General features: G+C 40.1%; 2 protein-coding genes across 10 annotated transcripts in view; both read right to left on the reverse strand.

The window, feature by feature from the left end:
* LOC123768094 (tripartite motif-containing protein 5) overlaps positions 1-5,745 on the reverse strand; it is a 38,110-nt gene extending 32,365 nt beyond the window's left edge. The window contains exons 1-3 of one of the 7 annotated variants that reach the window (XM_069306887.1): positions 5,523-5,635; positions 4,794-5,174; positions 1,852-2,136 (exon numbers count right to left, since the gene is read on the reverse strand). In XM_069306887.1, coding sequence (XP_069162988.1) covers positions 1,852-2,136; positions 4,794-4,835 — 327 coding nt within the window. In that variant the 5' untranslated portion in view covers positions 4,836-5,174; positions 5,523-5,635. Of the gene's footprint in view, positions 1-1,851; positions 2,137-4,793; positions 5,175-5,522 lie in introns of all 7 variants that reach the window. The other 6 variants (XM_069306886.1, XM_069306884.1, XM_045758394.2 and 3 more) reach the window with 6 other exon arrangements.
* Positions 5,746-8,974: 3,229 nt separating this feature from the next.
* On the reverse strand, positions 8,975-15,518 carry LOC123768093 (uncharacterized). 3 transcript variants are annotated; one of them, XM_045758388.2, is made up of 4 exons: positions 15,392-15,518; positions 12,482-13,154; positions 11,292-11,930; positions 8,975-9,984 (listed from the first exon to the last, which is right to left on the reverse strand). In XM_045758388.2, the coding sequence occupies exons 2-4, from the start codon at positions 12,977-12,979 to the stop codon at positions 9,493-9,495; spliced, it is 1,629 nt and encodes a 542-aa protein (XP_045614344.2). In that variant the 5' UTR covers positions 12,980-13,154; positions 15,392-15,518; the 3' UTR covers positions 8,975-9,492. The 3 variants fall into 3 exon arrangements, with proteins under 3 accessions (XP_045614344.2, XP_045614346.2, XP_045614345.2); XM_045758390.2 differs by having other exon boundaries at positions 15,382-15,504; XM_045758389.2 differs by lacking the exon at positions 15,392-15,518 and adding an exon at positions 15,106-15,368.
* Positions 15,519-16,147: the final 629 nt, after the last annotated feature.

Consider the following 16,147-nt stretch of genomic DNA (forward strand, 5'->3'; position numbering starts at 1 on the left):
TTTAGGGTTTGTGTGTTGAAATTGCTGCTCATATTCTAAATCAATTATACATAATATTTTGTCATTATATGTAACCTGAATAACACGATTCATATCTTTGTGTTTTCTCATGTCAGAATAATTTGAAACATTTAAAATACTAAGCAAAATTTGCTAAGACCACAATATCAGAAATTCCTTGAAATTCGAGAATAGGCTCAGCAGGGAGAAGTTGGTAGAGAGATTTTCCACCACAACATTTAGGTGCTGTGACCTGCAGGTTGGACCAAAGGCGTTACCGATCTGCAACACACTGGTGACACAGCTGCGGCAGAAGGTGTGGCCGCAGGGCAGCACCAAGGGATCTCGCGGCCTCTTCTGGTACAGGTCTGAACACACGGTGCAGGTCACCACCTTCTCTGTACCACCTCTCTTTGCCAGGCTCTCCATGCGATCAACAATATTCAGCCTGCTTTGACTTCAATTATTGGGGAACAATGAGAATGTTTCTCGGAGACAGACGCCTCTGAATCACTCTCTCCAATTGACTAACCAGTGTGTGAGAGCACGCACGCACACACACTGCCTGTTCGAGGGTGGAGGCCAAATACTTAGGGCTAGCTTCAGCAAACTTTGTAGGATTAACGATGAATGTATCAGGAGTGGCATGGGGGGGAGGGAGGAAGGGTTGGCTTGGTATCCTCCTGAAAAGGGCGCACAGCCCCAAATGCCGCTCCTTCACGAAGTCTGTGGATGTGAAATGTAGCTGTGTGTGGGCAGGGAGGGAAGAGACATGGAAAGGATATGTGTGGGCTGAGAGAGCTGACAAGGGAAAAACGTATTCCAACAGGCTTGGAAACCTATTTATCAGTTGATTAAAAGTTGTGCTGTGGGACCAAAGAGTCACAGTTAAACCCCCAGTAAGCTTAAGTAAATACAATCACGTATGTACAAACATACGAGGAAATAAAACACATCAAATGTGCCTATAGTAGGAAAACAGCATGTAAAGGATTTGGGAATAATGATGTCTGACGACCTAACGTTTAGGGAGCATAACCAAGCAAATATTGCGTCAGCCAGAAAAATGATTGGATGGATTACGAGAACTTTCAAATCCAGGGATCCCATCACAATGGTATGGTTGTACTCTTCAAGTCACTTGTGTTGTCCCGTCTTGAGTACTGCTCAGTACTCACTTCCCCCTTCAGAGCAGGAGATTGCTGAAATAGAGGGAATACAGAGAACATATACGGCACGCATAGACGCGATAAAGCACCTAAATTATTGGGATCGTCTCAAAGCCCTCCAAATGTACTCACTATAAAGAAGACGAGAGAGATATCAAATAATATACACCTGGAAGATACTGGAGGGCCAAGTAGCAAATCTACACAGTAAAATAACAACGTACTAGAGTGAACGATATGGAAGAAAATGCAGAATAGAACCAGTGAAGAGCAGGGGTGCCATAGGCACAATCAGAGAACACTGTATAAACATCAGAGGTCCACGATTGTTCAACACCCTCCCAGCGAGCATAAGAAATATTGCTTGAACAACCGTGGACATCTTCAAGAGGAAACTAGATTTATTCCTCCAAGGAGTGCCGGACCAACCGGGCTGTGGTGGGTATGTGGGCCCGCGGGCCGCTCCAAGCAACAGCCTAGTGGACCAAACTCTCACAAGTCAAGCCTGGCCTCGGGCCGGGCTTGGGGAGTAGAAGAACTCCCAGAACCCCATCAGCCAGGTATCAACCAGGGTCGAACATCACTGCACCAGACGGCCAGTAATTAGGACCCATGAGATAGAGCTCAACCCCCCACAAAACAGCATGACAAAACACAAATACAAGAGATTTACCTAAATTACCTGACTTTCCATGTAGGTGGCAGATAGCCCGAGCAAGGAGAAGCAGAGAGGTAGGTCGTCGACCTTCAGGTGGCTGAAGTCTGTGCGGCAGGTCGGGCAGTAGAATTGGGTGCGGGTGCAGGAGTCGTAGTGGTTGAGGCAGCTGCGGCAGAAGGTGTGGCCGCAGGGCAGCACCAGGGGCTCGCGGGGCCCCTTCTCGTATACCTTGTTACACACGACGCAGGTCACCGCCTCCTCCATACCAGCTCTTCGCCAGGTTCTCCACACTATCAGCCACGTCTGAAACTAATATAGAATCAATCATTCCCTTTCCCTTCATCTTATTTTTGAATTTATAATTATATTAAATAAGTAATGGTAATGTCCTCTCACAGACATAATGACATACGATAAAAACCCACACTTATGCATTTATGAATTTTATATAAAGATTTACACCAAGTCTTTCACATTCTCCAGAGTGCTTTGTCAAGGTCTGAGTGCGTAGTTAGGACGATACTTACATCTCAAAGACTAATACGGCTGCTCTCATTAGTCTGCATTAGTCTCAACGACTCATGAGGTTGCCGCAATAGTCATTGGACGCAAGCCTCGTCCTAACCCCACACTCAGACCTTGACAAAGCACTCAGAAGAGTGCGAAAGACTTGGTAAATATTTATATTAAATTCACAAATACGTAAGTGTGGGTTATAAAACATTATAAAATTTGACCAAAAATATTGTCATTTTATTTTTAAATCTAGCAAAACATTAGATTTAAATTTTTATTTTGACTAGAATTTGGGCTGTATGCAAAGCTATAATAATTGTAACAAAATAATAAGATAGTCAATAGCCACATTTCCAGGATGATGCAGTGTCAGGTCAGGTTCACCTTTCTTTAGACAAAATATCTCAAAGGGATGGATTAAATTAGGCCCCTCAGTGTAAATTACAAGGCTTGTAAAGTAAATTACAAGCCCCTCAAGGGGCTATTGCTGTCCTCTAATACATTACATTAGAGGATAGTAATTATTATAACAAAGGTTATTACCACCTGAAATACAAGTTCCTTAAGGGGACTATTACTACTATCCTCTATTAAAATTAAAATTCTCTTAATTTACACAGGAATATGGTTTTGCAATACATGCATCCTATTTATCATAAGTATTACATTAAAACAAGCTAATCACATATCAAATTTATACCAAATTTAACGATTACATAAAAATCAATTCAGTACATAATACAATAAAATCAATGTATCATTACATCCTCGGAGCAAAGTTTTAAACCTAAGAATTTTAAATCATAGCAATTACACCCACCCATAAAATTTAATGATACATTACAGATGTTCTTATTTCTATATTTATCTATACATTTCCATATCTATCACTATCTAGTACATAGTGATGCGTGAGCACACAGCATGGATTTTAAAACTGGAAGCCCATGCTTTTCACAATTAATCAACTATGACAAAAACAAAATACAGAGATGGTATACACGGACTTTGCAAAGGCACTTGATATGAGATGAGATCAATAGGAATAGCAGGTAAAGTAGGGCGATGGATATTCGATTTCCTGCCCAATACAATACAAAGAATAAGTCAAAAGAACAGCTGTTAATCAAACAAAATCACAGTGAAAAGCTTTGTACCTCAGGGCACAGTCCTTGAATCACTGTTTTTTCTCACTGAATCAGCTATAGACAAAAATAAAAATCACAGCTTTGTATCATCTTTTGTCGATGCCACGCAAAACCAACATGAAAATTACGTCTGTTGAAGACATCGAAAGCTAAAAGGTGATATTAATAGTCTTCGATTGGGCAATGGACAATTAACATGATGTTCATTCAACAGTGATAAATGCCAATTACTTAGGTTTGGAAAAAAATAAGAACTTAAGCAAAATACAGGATACAAGTCAGGTCTCATAGTAGGATAGCAACATGTAAAAGATCAGGGGCCAGATTCACGAAGCAGTTATGCATGTACTTAAAAACGTTTTTCTACTAGCATCTTCGTAGCGGCTACGTCGTGATTCAGGTAGGCATTTAATTATGAAAATCTTTGTAAGTAAACACCATCGCACTAAGAGCGCTCTGGACCACTCATAGCTTTACGCGAACTGGATATAACTCAATTTCTCTCTACTACACAAATCGGAGGATCGATTTTATTACAAACAAACATTTTTGCTGGCGAGTTTTATCAAGAAGGATTTCTTCATGTTAACTATATATGCATTCTCTGCTTGAAACTTGTAGTAAATATGTCTTTTTATATTATATTTAGATTTATAATAGCAAAAATATTATTCCTGTAGTTATTATGTAAATAAACACTGGTGAACTGGAGATATGAGAGCAGGTAATGACAGGAATGCTTGGATGCATTTACTATCTCCTCATGTTCACCTAGCAGTAAATATAGCTATTCTGAAGTTAGCTTGTTGTGAGGCTGCATCCTGTGGGGGGAGGGGGGGGGACCGCAACACAGGTCTAACATGTATATAATTAATAATAATAATTCATTGTGTTGGGGACAGGCAGCCAGAGTGCATAAGTGTACATGTTAGGCTTAGATCAAGGTCCTCCCCTCTCAAAGGTCAAATTACTGACCCTCCCAAGGATGAAACTCCACAAGCTGACCAACCCTGGGTACCCACTTACTGCTAGGTGAACATAAGCATTAGGTGATAGGAAATGCGCCCAACCATGTCTGTCATATTTTCGCATTTCAAGTTAGTTTTGTCTTCGTTAACTAACAGTCCCGTACGATGACACATTAACCACCAGCCTCGTATTAGGACACATTAACCACTAGTCTTTCTTATACGGGGACATTAACCACCAGTGCCTCCGTACCATAACATTAACCACTAGCCTCATATGGGGACACATTACCTACCAGTCCCAAACGGTAACAGATCTCCAAATGTTGTCTACCTGTTGTTTGTCCCAGCGGCCAGGTCTCTGACCAGGCCTCATAGTTGATGGTCTAGTCAGTTGGGCTGTTGGGTGCAGATACTCGCAGCCTGACGTGGGAATCACAGCCTAGTTCATCAGGTGTCTTTTGGAATTGTTTATAAAGTTTTCTCTTGAACAGTTATGTTTCCAACACCATTTGCATAGTCTCCGTGGTGTAGTGGTAAGACACTCGCCTGGCGTCCCGCGAGCGCTTTGTCATGGGTTCGTATCCTGGCCGGGGAGGATTTACTGGGCGCAATTCCTTAACTGTAGCCTCTGTTTAACGCAACAGTAAAATGTGTTGGCGGCGGCAGGGATCGTATTCCAGGGACCTGCCCGAAACGCTACGCGTACTAGTGGCTGTACAAGAATGTAACAACTATTGTATATATCTTGTATATCTCAAAAAAAAAAAATCAGTATTTTAAATGTCCATTCACTATTTATAGTACCATGTGACGAGACAAGTTATCTTGAGATGATTTCTGGGCTTAGTGACCTGGTCCTCGACCAGGCCACGGTCCTAGGAACTGTAAATACTGTTCACTTTGTCTACTCAATCCCACATAACGTATTTATTTTTAGTAAAATATATTTGTATCCGTCTATTCACCACTTTGTACAAGGAAAAGGCCTATTTCTTAGTTCAAAATTGCTATCTCACTAGACCCAACTCGAGCCCTTAAAAACAATAAGACGTACACTCACCTTTCACTTTAAGAGGCCACTTATCTAAAGACATTCACGGTACAACTATAACATACAAACTCACCACTGGGAAAACTGCGCACTGAACGACAAGTGCTGGCGAGCAACTGAGGAGCCTGTGACTGAATGATGTGGCGTTTGCCGTGTGTCAGTTTCCTGCCAGTAGACGGGACACGAACAAGAATTAAACACGTACTAGTTGATGGGCAGCCTGAAAGGACTTAGTTTTTTTATATATACTATGTGACTATTTATATATTATATCATTTGTATGTAAAGCCAAATTGATATTTTAAAATCTAATGCCATGCAAGAGAGGCCCACGAAAAACGCTAAAAGCTAATTGTCAGAAATTTGGCTTTAAAAAAGCTAATCTGGCAACCCTGGTCCGCAGGGACAAAATAAAAAAAAAATAGGACTTGACAGGTGGCGTCGCGGTGGAGGCTGCGCGGTGGTGATGCGCATTGCAAGTTGGACGTCACAGAGTCATGCTGCACCACAGTCTCTCTCCGTCTCTACTCTATCTCCGTCTACTCTACATCTATTCTAAAAACAGTTCACAACCAATATTAAAAGTCACTGTAAATCATTAATGAAGTAAAGGAATGTTTGGTGCGGGTGTACGAGTATTGGGACGGAAGTGGGCGGAATCTGAGCTGCACTGGCAGGCGTACGATGCCACCCACGTATCCACATATCCAAACACAAGCTTGAATTTCAGTACTGTTAATGGCAAGATGAACACGAAATAAAGTATTAGAATTCTCTGTACTGTAGATGAACTGGAACAAAGGTTGTTCACAAACATTATTATTTTTTGAATTATTGCCTCTGGTCGGAATGCTATGCGTGTTAGTGCCTTTACAGGAATGTTTCACTTACCAACATACATTTTCTCTTCTGTTCAAACAGATGATCTCGGCTTGGTACAGTGTTCAGTTCGTCATGAACACAAGCCCTTCATAACTTTTCCTTTGTCAGTCTAATATACATCGATGCAATATATAATAATCTCACTTATATAATACTCCCCTATATATCAAAATTTAAAAGAGAATTATATCTCTTGTAAACCTTCACTTGCTTTGACAATTTGTTAAAAAAAAATTGTATACGTCTGTTTTAATATAATTTAATAAGACTAAACTTCGGCCGGGCTGTCAGTCAGATTTCCTGTCAATGTTGGCATCACTTCCAAGTGATTCATAATGTAGCAAGTGATTTACTACATTACGAAGACGTGCATCTTAGGACAACGTACAAGATATTTGTATTGATAAGTTTATCTAATGCTTAGTTAGATAAACTATAAACGTGTTTATCTCAAGACAATGTTGATGCACTCAAGATTGTCTCAGCTGTAATGTCATTCATTTTTTTTACCTTTATTTAATAAAATACAATAAAAATATTCGATCGTTTGGGGGTTATCAAATTATTATTTTCTGTATTCGAGTATTCGCAGCAATGTAAATGGAGCTCGGTAGACTCAGTGCAAATATCTGGCAACTAAAAAATGAATAAACAGTAAGCACTGGAGCCGGTCGGCCGAGCGGACAGCACGCTGGACTTGTGATCCTGTGGTCCTGAGTTCGATCCCAGGCGCTGGCGAGAAACAATGGGCAGAGTTTCTTTCACCCTATGCCCCTGTTACCTAGCAGTAAAATAGGTACCTGGGTGTTAGTCAGCTGTCTCGGGCTGCTTCCTGGGGGTGGAGGCCTGGTCGAGGACCGGGCCGCGGGGACACTAAAAAAAGCCCCGAAATAATCTCAAGATAAGCAAGTACAGTAGATAGTGGTGAAGGAGCGTGGGAGTGTACTCACCTAGTTGTTTTTGCAGAGGTTGAACTTAGGCTCTTTGGTCCCGCCTCAGGGTGTCACCCAGTGCGGGAGTCCGCCACACTAGGCTCTCCCAGGCATCAACTGTGATTGGTTGAGGGAGTTGACAGCCCTCAGCTTCCTGACGTCAACTGTGTTCACGCTGAACACGCTTGTCAGCTTAAGATTTCTTAAGAGTGTGGGCCCATTTGAAATCCAACAGAACTCTTTTTTTTCCATCCATCCACAGTTACAGCCCCGCTCCTGTGCCAGGTAAGTCCACAATGGACTCACCATAGCCCTTGCTATTGGGAACTATTATTCCGAGTAGTTGAAGCTATCTTGAGTACTATCTTGAGATGATTTCGGGGCTTTAGTGTCCCCGCGGCCCGGTCCTCGACCAGGCCTCCACCCCCAGGAAACAGCCCGTGACAGCTGACTAACTCCCAGGTACCTATTTACTGCTAGGTAACAGGGGCATTCAGGGTGAAAGAAACTTTGCCCATATGTTTCTGCCTCGTACGGGAATCGAACCCGCGCCACAGAATTACGAGAAAGCTAAAACAACATCAACTCTTTTTCTCGACACCGCTGGCCGAGTAGATGTGATCCGGATAAAGTAGATTGTATTCCGGGTACAGTAGATTATGGTCCGGATAATACTGGCCGGTTGTTAGTCGGGTCCGGCCCGGGGTTCGTAGGTTGCTGACCCCCGATTTTAGTCACGTATATCAGCCCGACCTCATAAACAAAGGTCAAATGTTCGTTAATCTAGCCGCTAAACCTCTTTATGAATATAATTTTTTTAACACATGAGTGAATGAATTTTGATCTATTTTCGAACAGTTCTTTAACACGTCCTCTGTTCGAACTGTTCCTCGTTTAGGGCTTTAACCATTACTTCAAAGGTAAATAATTCAGCCCATCCTTATGAAATTATAGCATTTATAGTAACTATTTGGTTTAAAGTACTAGTATGTACTGATGGACCACCAAAAAGTTCACTTTTTTTTTACTTTTAACTTAATGTGTCTAGCAAAAATTAAGCTAAAACTAAACTTAAACGTTCCTAAGCTTAGGAACTTATATGTACTATATGTGCTATACTAGATGTATATGTTATACTAGATATATGTGTTATACGCTCTCTTATGCCTAGGATAACGTGTATTAGGCCTAGGATTGCTAGAAGAGGTTAGGTTTTATTTTTATGTTATAGTTAAAAAAAGTTTCCTATTTGGCCAAGTTCATTAATATAAAAGTCATCTTTCTGGTGGTCCATCATTACATATTGATACTTTCGACAAAAATAGTTACTGTAAGTTCTATCATTTTAGGAGGATGGACTGAGATAATTCCTTACAAACACCTAACCTACGCGAAATTATACACCAAATTCCAATATATAAAAATAGGTCTATTGAAAATATAATTTTTAATTCACAATACATTAATTTTATTGAGGACATTTGGAGTCGTTTGCAGAGTGCATCTGGGAACACCCAGCGCATAGCTTCGAATCCTCATCCTGTGGATTTTCTCATTGATATATCAGGATAATGTGATTTATCTGAGTTCTGCTTATATAATGTTTTATTTTCCTAAAGGGAGTGTGGAGGCTGGATTAACAAGCACTTGGCCATTCAACTAAGTTTATTGTGGACAATAAAGTAACTCTCAAAAGGATAAAGTAGCTTAGGTTACCTTGGTCTATTACAAGTCCCTTAAGGCGGTCACAAACAGTCCTACAATGTCCATACATCCTACTTATCGAAATTATTATGTTATAATGAGCCAATCACATATCATAATTATCATAACTATACCGAATATTGCAATTACATTACCATAATCCCATTACATATTACACTACCATAAATCCATTATATATATTACACTAAAATTAAGTTTATCACTAAATCCTAGGAGCAAAGATTTTTTTAACCATTTCAACCATCTATGGAATTTATTTTGTGGCACATTAAAAAAAATTCTAATATAGATGTTTCAATTTACATTCTATTACATAGTGATGATCTAGGGAACTGCTGCAGTCTTATGAGCCCATGCTAACCAGCTGTTATGTAAACCCACAAAAAAACTTATTTATATGTCTAATCTTCGCTTGAAACCATCAATGACCTGGTGGATTTTCATGGTGCGTGGTCAGGGATCACCAGGCCACAATCAGTGATAGTGACCTCAGTGACGGGGTCATGACGGATTGCAGTCTGGACCACCTCCAGCCCTGACGACACCTGGCCGTAGGGACACTGGGGATACCCTCCAGGCTGACCTCTGGTGTATATAACGAAGCCAAATAAATTAGATCTCACATTCAGTGCTGCCAGAGTGCCTTCTGTCGCCGGACCTTGGTGCTGGTCGTCTGTATTCACATCAGTCAGTAAATTGTGTTGTCTCCTCTCCCCGTTTTGATCAATGTAGTAATCAACAGCGATGTATTCATTGACTTGGTCCATATTTCCAGCGCTTCCTATGGAGGACCCGACAAAGGAAGGCCCCAGAGTGCCGAGACAGAGAGCCAGGAACTGCTGTGCCCGTCGAAGATGGCTCTTCAGCTGGATATAGACACGGCCCAGACACCGGCCACCGGCACTCAATTCCAGGAAGACCTCAGATGGCATCTGTAACAGTTACAACAGGATTAGCAATATAGTACACCATGTTCTGGCCTAGCCAAGGTAACCTCAAGGTAGCCTAGTGCCTGCATTAGGCTTCTCCACCTCCAGTTTCACTACTGAACCGTCCAGACAATTGCAGGCCTCAAGAACAACAGCAAGGCTCTCCACCTTCTTAAAAAAATGCGCTTGTAATACTATATGTCAAACTATATGGAGAGATCGAAGATTTAATATTTCACAATTACATAAACGAGATTGATCCTCTCAACACCTCTGGTCATGCTTCTGAACAATTTCAGTAATTTTATAAAATATCCAAATCAGCTTTTACAAATGTTATGGTACAAGCATGGCTTCATTGTCATCAAAATTTTTTTTTTATCTTTATTTAAGAAAATACAATATAAATCATATATACATAAGTTTTACAAGGCAATACTACATTATAATTCTTAGTGAACAAGTGTTTCATTAGTACAGAACATGATCTTTAAAACCCCTGAATGTTATACTTATTTTCCTTTAAACGATTTACAAAAAATGGAGAATAAATTTACATTAATATACAAGGGAAAGTATTACATTTATATATATTTTATATAATTCTCAGTAAACAAATTTTCCATATCATCACCGAGCATGAGCCTTAAACCCCAAATGTTATACTTGATCCTGCTTCACAAGAACTTCAATATTTTGTCTACTGAGTAACTCTCCTGCCTGCCTATCCACACACAAAAAATGTAATCAGAAAGTAACATAATTATTGTATTCTTAATTTTCTTGCATTTTATGTCAATATGAAACATTAAAAACCTCATTAACTCCACTCTAATACTTGGTCCACATAAAGCTTTAAGAGTGTCTCTAATCCAGTTTACAAGAACAACTTTCTGCCTACAGAAATAAAATATATGCATATTATTTTCAATTTCAGTACATTATTCACACCTATTGTTGTCCTTAATGCCCAACATCAACAACCTATCTTTAGTAGGAATGGTCTCATGAATATAGCCATACAATAGCTCACGTTGTTTTGGGTCAATAAATTTAACATGAAGGTTTGCCCATATTACTTGCCAGCTAAAGAGTGGATATGCCTCCTCTACTCTAGGAACTATATTTGGTAGTATAACATCATACACTTGTTTACTGTTCATCATTAAAAAAAAAAACTTCAATATTACAAATCCGCCTGAGAACATCAATTGCATATGAATAAAAGTGAGGTGAAATAAAGGCAAGGTCAGTATACTCTGGCATATGTATCAAGATATAAAAGTGCTGCGGCTTGCAACAGTAGTTACCTTAAAATAAAGGTGACTGTCAACATTTCGTGTGAACGGGTGCAGCAAGAGTTTACCGTCCCTGAAGTCCAGCCTGGCATAGTGACTCTCTACTGTTTGATTAGTGGCAGGCGACATCTGTTGCGTGGTGACCACCGCGGCAGTCTTGCTCTCTTCTGCCGCTGAAGCTGTTGCTCCTGCTTCAGCTAACTCTGACGCTGCAGGTTCTCCGGCGACTTCGGCTTCGGATGATTCAGATAACATAGAGTTTAATTTTTGTAGCTCAATATTTTTTACTTTTTCCTCAGACAGAAACAACGACTCGATACTGCAAACCTTCTCAACTTCTGTTGAAAGAAGGTTCATGTCAGTCTCAAAATCATGAAGAAAAGTACTTGTTTGGCAATGCTGCCTCAACTCCTGAATGCTGTTGTAAAAATTACTTAAGATTTTCTTTTTCTTTTCGGCAACATTCTTGTCTATTATAAGTTTGATGTCGTCCTTGAGTTGAGACTTCCTCTCCTGGATGTAGGCCTTGGCTAGGTGGACGTGGTGGCCGTTCTGGTGCTCGGAGTAGAGACATAGGCTACACAGGGCCACCTTACACTCCCGACACCAATACTTCAGCTCATCCCCGTGCTTGCTGCACGTATCATCACACTGACGGCAGAAATTATCATGATTAATATTACTCGGAGCCTATTCAACATCAAGAGTTACGAAAATGCTAAACTAGATATTATTTACTGAAGATTTGGTGACTACACTACTGAAGCTACTTTGTATATCTTTTATTTATGCAACACAAATATTCTCTTGCGGTGATTCCTAGTGTGATTTTTCTGCTTGTCACATACTGTCAACAATTGGAATAAGGAAGTTTTGCAAACCACCTCCTTCTACAGTTTAAAGCCATATTCGATAAAGAATTCGGAATTCAGAATAACGAGTTAGGCCTCACATTATGTAATCTGTATCATGTGTTGAATGTTAACACAAATATGTATAGAAGGGCGTGAATGTGAAGATAAAGACCTGATGTCGAGCAGAAGAATGTGTAGAAATGTATAAGGAAAAATATTTTAACTTTATTTCTTTAATTCTTTATTTGTTTACTTATTATTTGTATTATTTATTATTTGTATTATTTATTAGATTGTGCTGTGTTTGAATTAATATCTACGAAAACGGCATTAAAAAAATGTAGTTACCAGAAACTCCTTCAAGGTCAAGGAGATACTCAGGAGGGAGTAGTTGATCGCCAGCTTATTCACCACGACGTTCCTGTGGGAGCTCCTGCAGGTTGGGCAGAGGCAGTTACCGGTCGTCATAACGCTGGTGATGCAGGTGCGACAAAAGGTGTGGCCGCAGGAGAGCACCAGAGGCTCGTGGGGCCCCTTCTCGTACACCTCCGAGCAGCATCCACAAGACACAGCCTCCTCCATCCGGCTTCTCTTGGCTAGCACGACCTGTCCTGGCTCGCACGACCTGTCCTGGCTTGCACGACCTGTCTCAGCATGCACGACCTGTCCTGGCTCGCACGACCTGTCCCAGCATGCACGACCTCTCCTGCCTCGCACGACCTGTCCTGGCACCCACGACCAGCCCCGGCTTGCACGACCTCTCCTGCCTCGCCCGACCTGTCCTGGCTCGCACGACCAGCCCCGGCTTGCACGACCTCTCCTGCCTCGCCCGACCTGTCCCAGCATGCACGACCTCTTCTGACTCGCACGACCTCTTCTGGCTCGCACGCCCTGTCCTGGCTCGTACGACCTCTTCTGGCTCGTACGACCTCTTCTGGCTCGCACGCCCTGTCCTGGCTCGCACGCCCTGTCCTGGCTCCTACGACCTCTTCTGGCTCGTACGACCAGCAGCGTTGACAGTCTGGAATAAAATAATTATTAATTTAAGGGGGCATATAAAAAAATATCGTTATAAATTAAAATTGTTCAATTTGCTTATAAATTTTTTTATGAAATGGTTATAGAAAGGGCTGCAACTGGTCCAAGTTTCACCATCACACCCTAAACAGAAAAGGAGAAAAAAATACACAACGTATTATGCAACGAATGTTCAACATTCTCAAATAATCTCAGGGAACACATGTGTCAACTAAAATGTCTACTATGTGCTGTCGAAGCACAAACTCTTGTAATAATTGTAGTATGTATGTTCAATATATTTATATTTAAATTTTTTTTTTTTCTTTTTATTTTTTTTTATTTTTTTTTTTTTTTTTTTTTTTTTTTTTTTTTTTTTTTTGCCAATTTTTTTTTCTCGTTTGTTATCAAGGAATTTGCATGAAACTTGCACACCTTGCTCAATGGATGTCTATCTGCAAGGGTGCCAATTATGAACGAAATCTGTCGAAGTCAAGCTCAGCTACAGGTGGCCGAACTTGGATCTTTATTTTACTCTGGAAAGTAATTTACACCTTCAAATTACTTCAGAGCTTTCATTTATTAATCAATTTACATGCAAATTACACCTTATATGTAGCGTTTGTGCTTCTACAGACTCTAGTAGACATTTTAGTCCAAAGTCTATTTGTTGATTTTATAAAAATTTATAAATATCATATATTGCATATTTTTTTAGTAGGGTAACTTTGAAAAATTATATTATTGCACTAAACACTTTTTTGATAAAACTGATCACTAGAATCCTTTATTATGTGCTTAATTTAATATCTGAGTGTTATAGAAATGATTTTAGTTGACACATGTGTTCCCTGAAACTATTTGAAAATTCGTTGCATAATTCGTTGTTTATTTTTTTTTCTCCTTTTCTGTTTAGGGTGTGATGAAACTTGGACCAGCTGCTGCCCTTTCTATAACCATTTCATAAGAAAATTTATAAGCAAATTGAACCACTTTTAATTTTACATCGATATGCCCCCTTAATTCACTGTGTCAAGGGACAGGTGGCCAGGATAAATGTACAGCCCATCCTTCTGTTTTGGTAGTACTTATATAGTAACGATGAGGTAGTACATATACCGACGTATAACGCAATTACAAAGTAGAAATCGGTACAATTGAATTTGGACAAACCGAAAAAAGATTTTCTACTTACGTTGCAAAGACAAATTAACCTAACCTAACCTAACTTTACCTTTCTAGGCCTAATACACGTTATCTGAGGCCTAATATAATACATATGTTTGCTATACTAGGCCTAGGAATATAATTTAAGATTATAATTTAAACTTAAGAATTTAAGTTTGTTTTTTAGCTTCATTTTTTTCGGACTATAAAGTGAAGAGTACAAAATTCTACTATCTAATTATTTTGTATGTTAGGCCCCCAGGGTCGAACCACAACAAGCTGAATAACTCCTAGGTACCTATTTACTGCTAGGTGAATAGGTGCATTAGATGATAGGAAACGCCCCAAACAATTTTTGTCCCACCAAGGATTCAAATCCGGAATTTCCGATTTTGAGTCGAGAAGGAACCTTATTGTACTATATATGCCCATATTTCGTACTGTCTTTCATCGTAGTTCCATATTTGGGAACAGATCAAATGTAGGTCACGAAAGGGAAGAAATTTAAATATATTATAGTTTTTTATATTCAGCTTGGGGAAGCCTAATGTTTTCTCTTCAGCTTGGGGAGGAGCGTAACGTCACTGAACAGCTAGCTGATGTTCAGTGTTCTCTAATGGGAATCTCTGTTCTTCACCCTGAATGTATACACTTTCCTATGGCACTGTGATACACTAGAGCAATCTTGAAGCATATACACGCAAGAGAGAGCTCCAGGGAGACGCATTCCCCTTAGGTTGTAAACCACTGAATTATTTGACGATACAGGATGCTATGCAGAATCTTACCTCCCACACACCCCAATTCATGAAGGTAGGTGGGTGGTTTATCGGTACGGGTGGCTTGTAACTGGGCCAGAATGTGGGAGATCAGAGCACCGATAGTACCGTGAGAGGTCAGACCACCAGCAACACCGTGAAAGGGAAATCAGGAAACAACACCCGCACAAATTTGGGAGATCAGAAATCAACACTAGGACCGCTGAGACTCGGCTGCTTATTTCCCCAGCTCGTCCTGTCTAGTGTTCACAACGTCATTAAATTGATGTACTAAACTTCTCAAACCTGTCCTAACCAAGAATCCACGAACAGAAAACAGGATATGTCGTCAATTTCGCAGGCTGCTATGATTCTTATACGTCAAAATGCGATGTTCTACTTGAGAAGCACTTTGAGAGAGACTGAGGCAATATCTATTTCGGTACTATCTATCGTGTGCTGTCTGTGTTATCAGCGACGGGTGTTGCTTATCATATAATTCGTTTTTTTTTCAAATTATATCTCACGCTATCTTTCATTGAACCGAGCAGATTCAGCTGTGACCGAGTGATAGAAGAGGCTGCGTATAAACCCTGAATTCGGCAACATGATTGTTCTTGTAAATCAGAGGAAACAAGAAGAGTTTTTAGCATTACGAGTTGACGCAGTAGTTGTGGCAAAGTGGAAATTTGGATAGTATTAGTAGAAGTAGTATCAGTTCTTGGTATTGCACAAACATTCTGGGACTGGTTGGGGAGGGGGGCGGCATCCGGTTGCTGTATTTCGGCTCTTCAGATTTCTTAGCATCTGATAGATAGTAACTGTGTACTAGTAACTTGGTACTATGTAACCCTTCATATTGATAAAGGTAGCTGTATAAATTATCAGATACACTAGCATCATGTAGCTAGTTTTGGACACAAAATATTTTATGTAACCCTTCATATAGCATTGGGTAGCTGTATAAATGACAAAATTACTTACTGTCATCAAATAGCTTACTGTCATTTGTTCCAAAATGCAACCAGTATAGATATAAAAATTAACAATGGGTCTGATACAATTGAACCTT

This window comes from Procambarus clarkii, chromosome 59 (genome assembly GCF_040958095.1).
Source record: "Procambarus clarkii isolate CNS0578487 chromosome 59, FALCON_Pclarkii_2.0, whole genome shotgun sequence".
In the NCBI taxonomy this organism is placed as follows: Eukaryota; Metazoa; Arthropoda; class Malacostraca; order Decapoda; family Cambaridae; genus Procambarus; species Procambarus clarkii.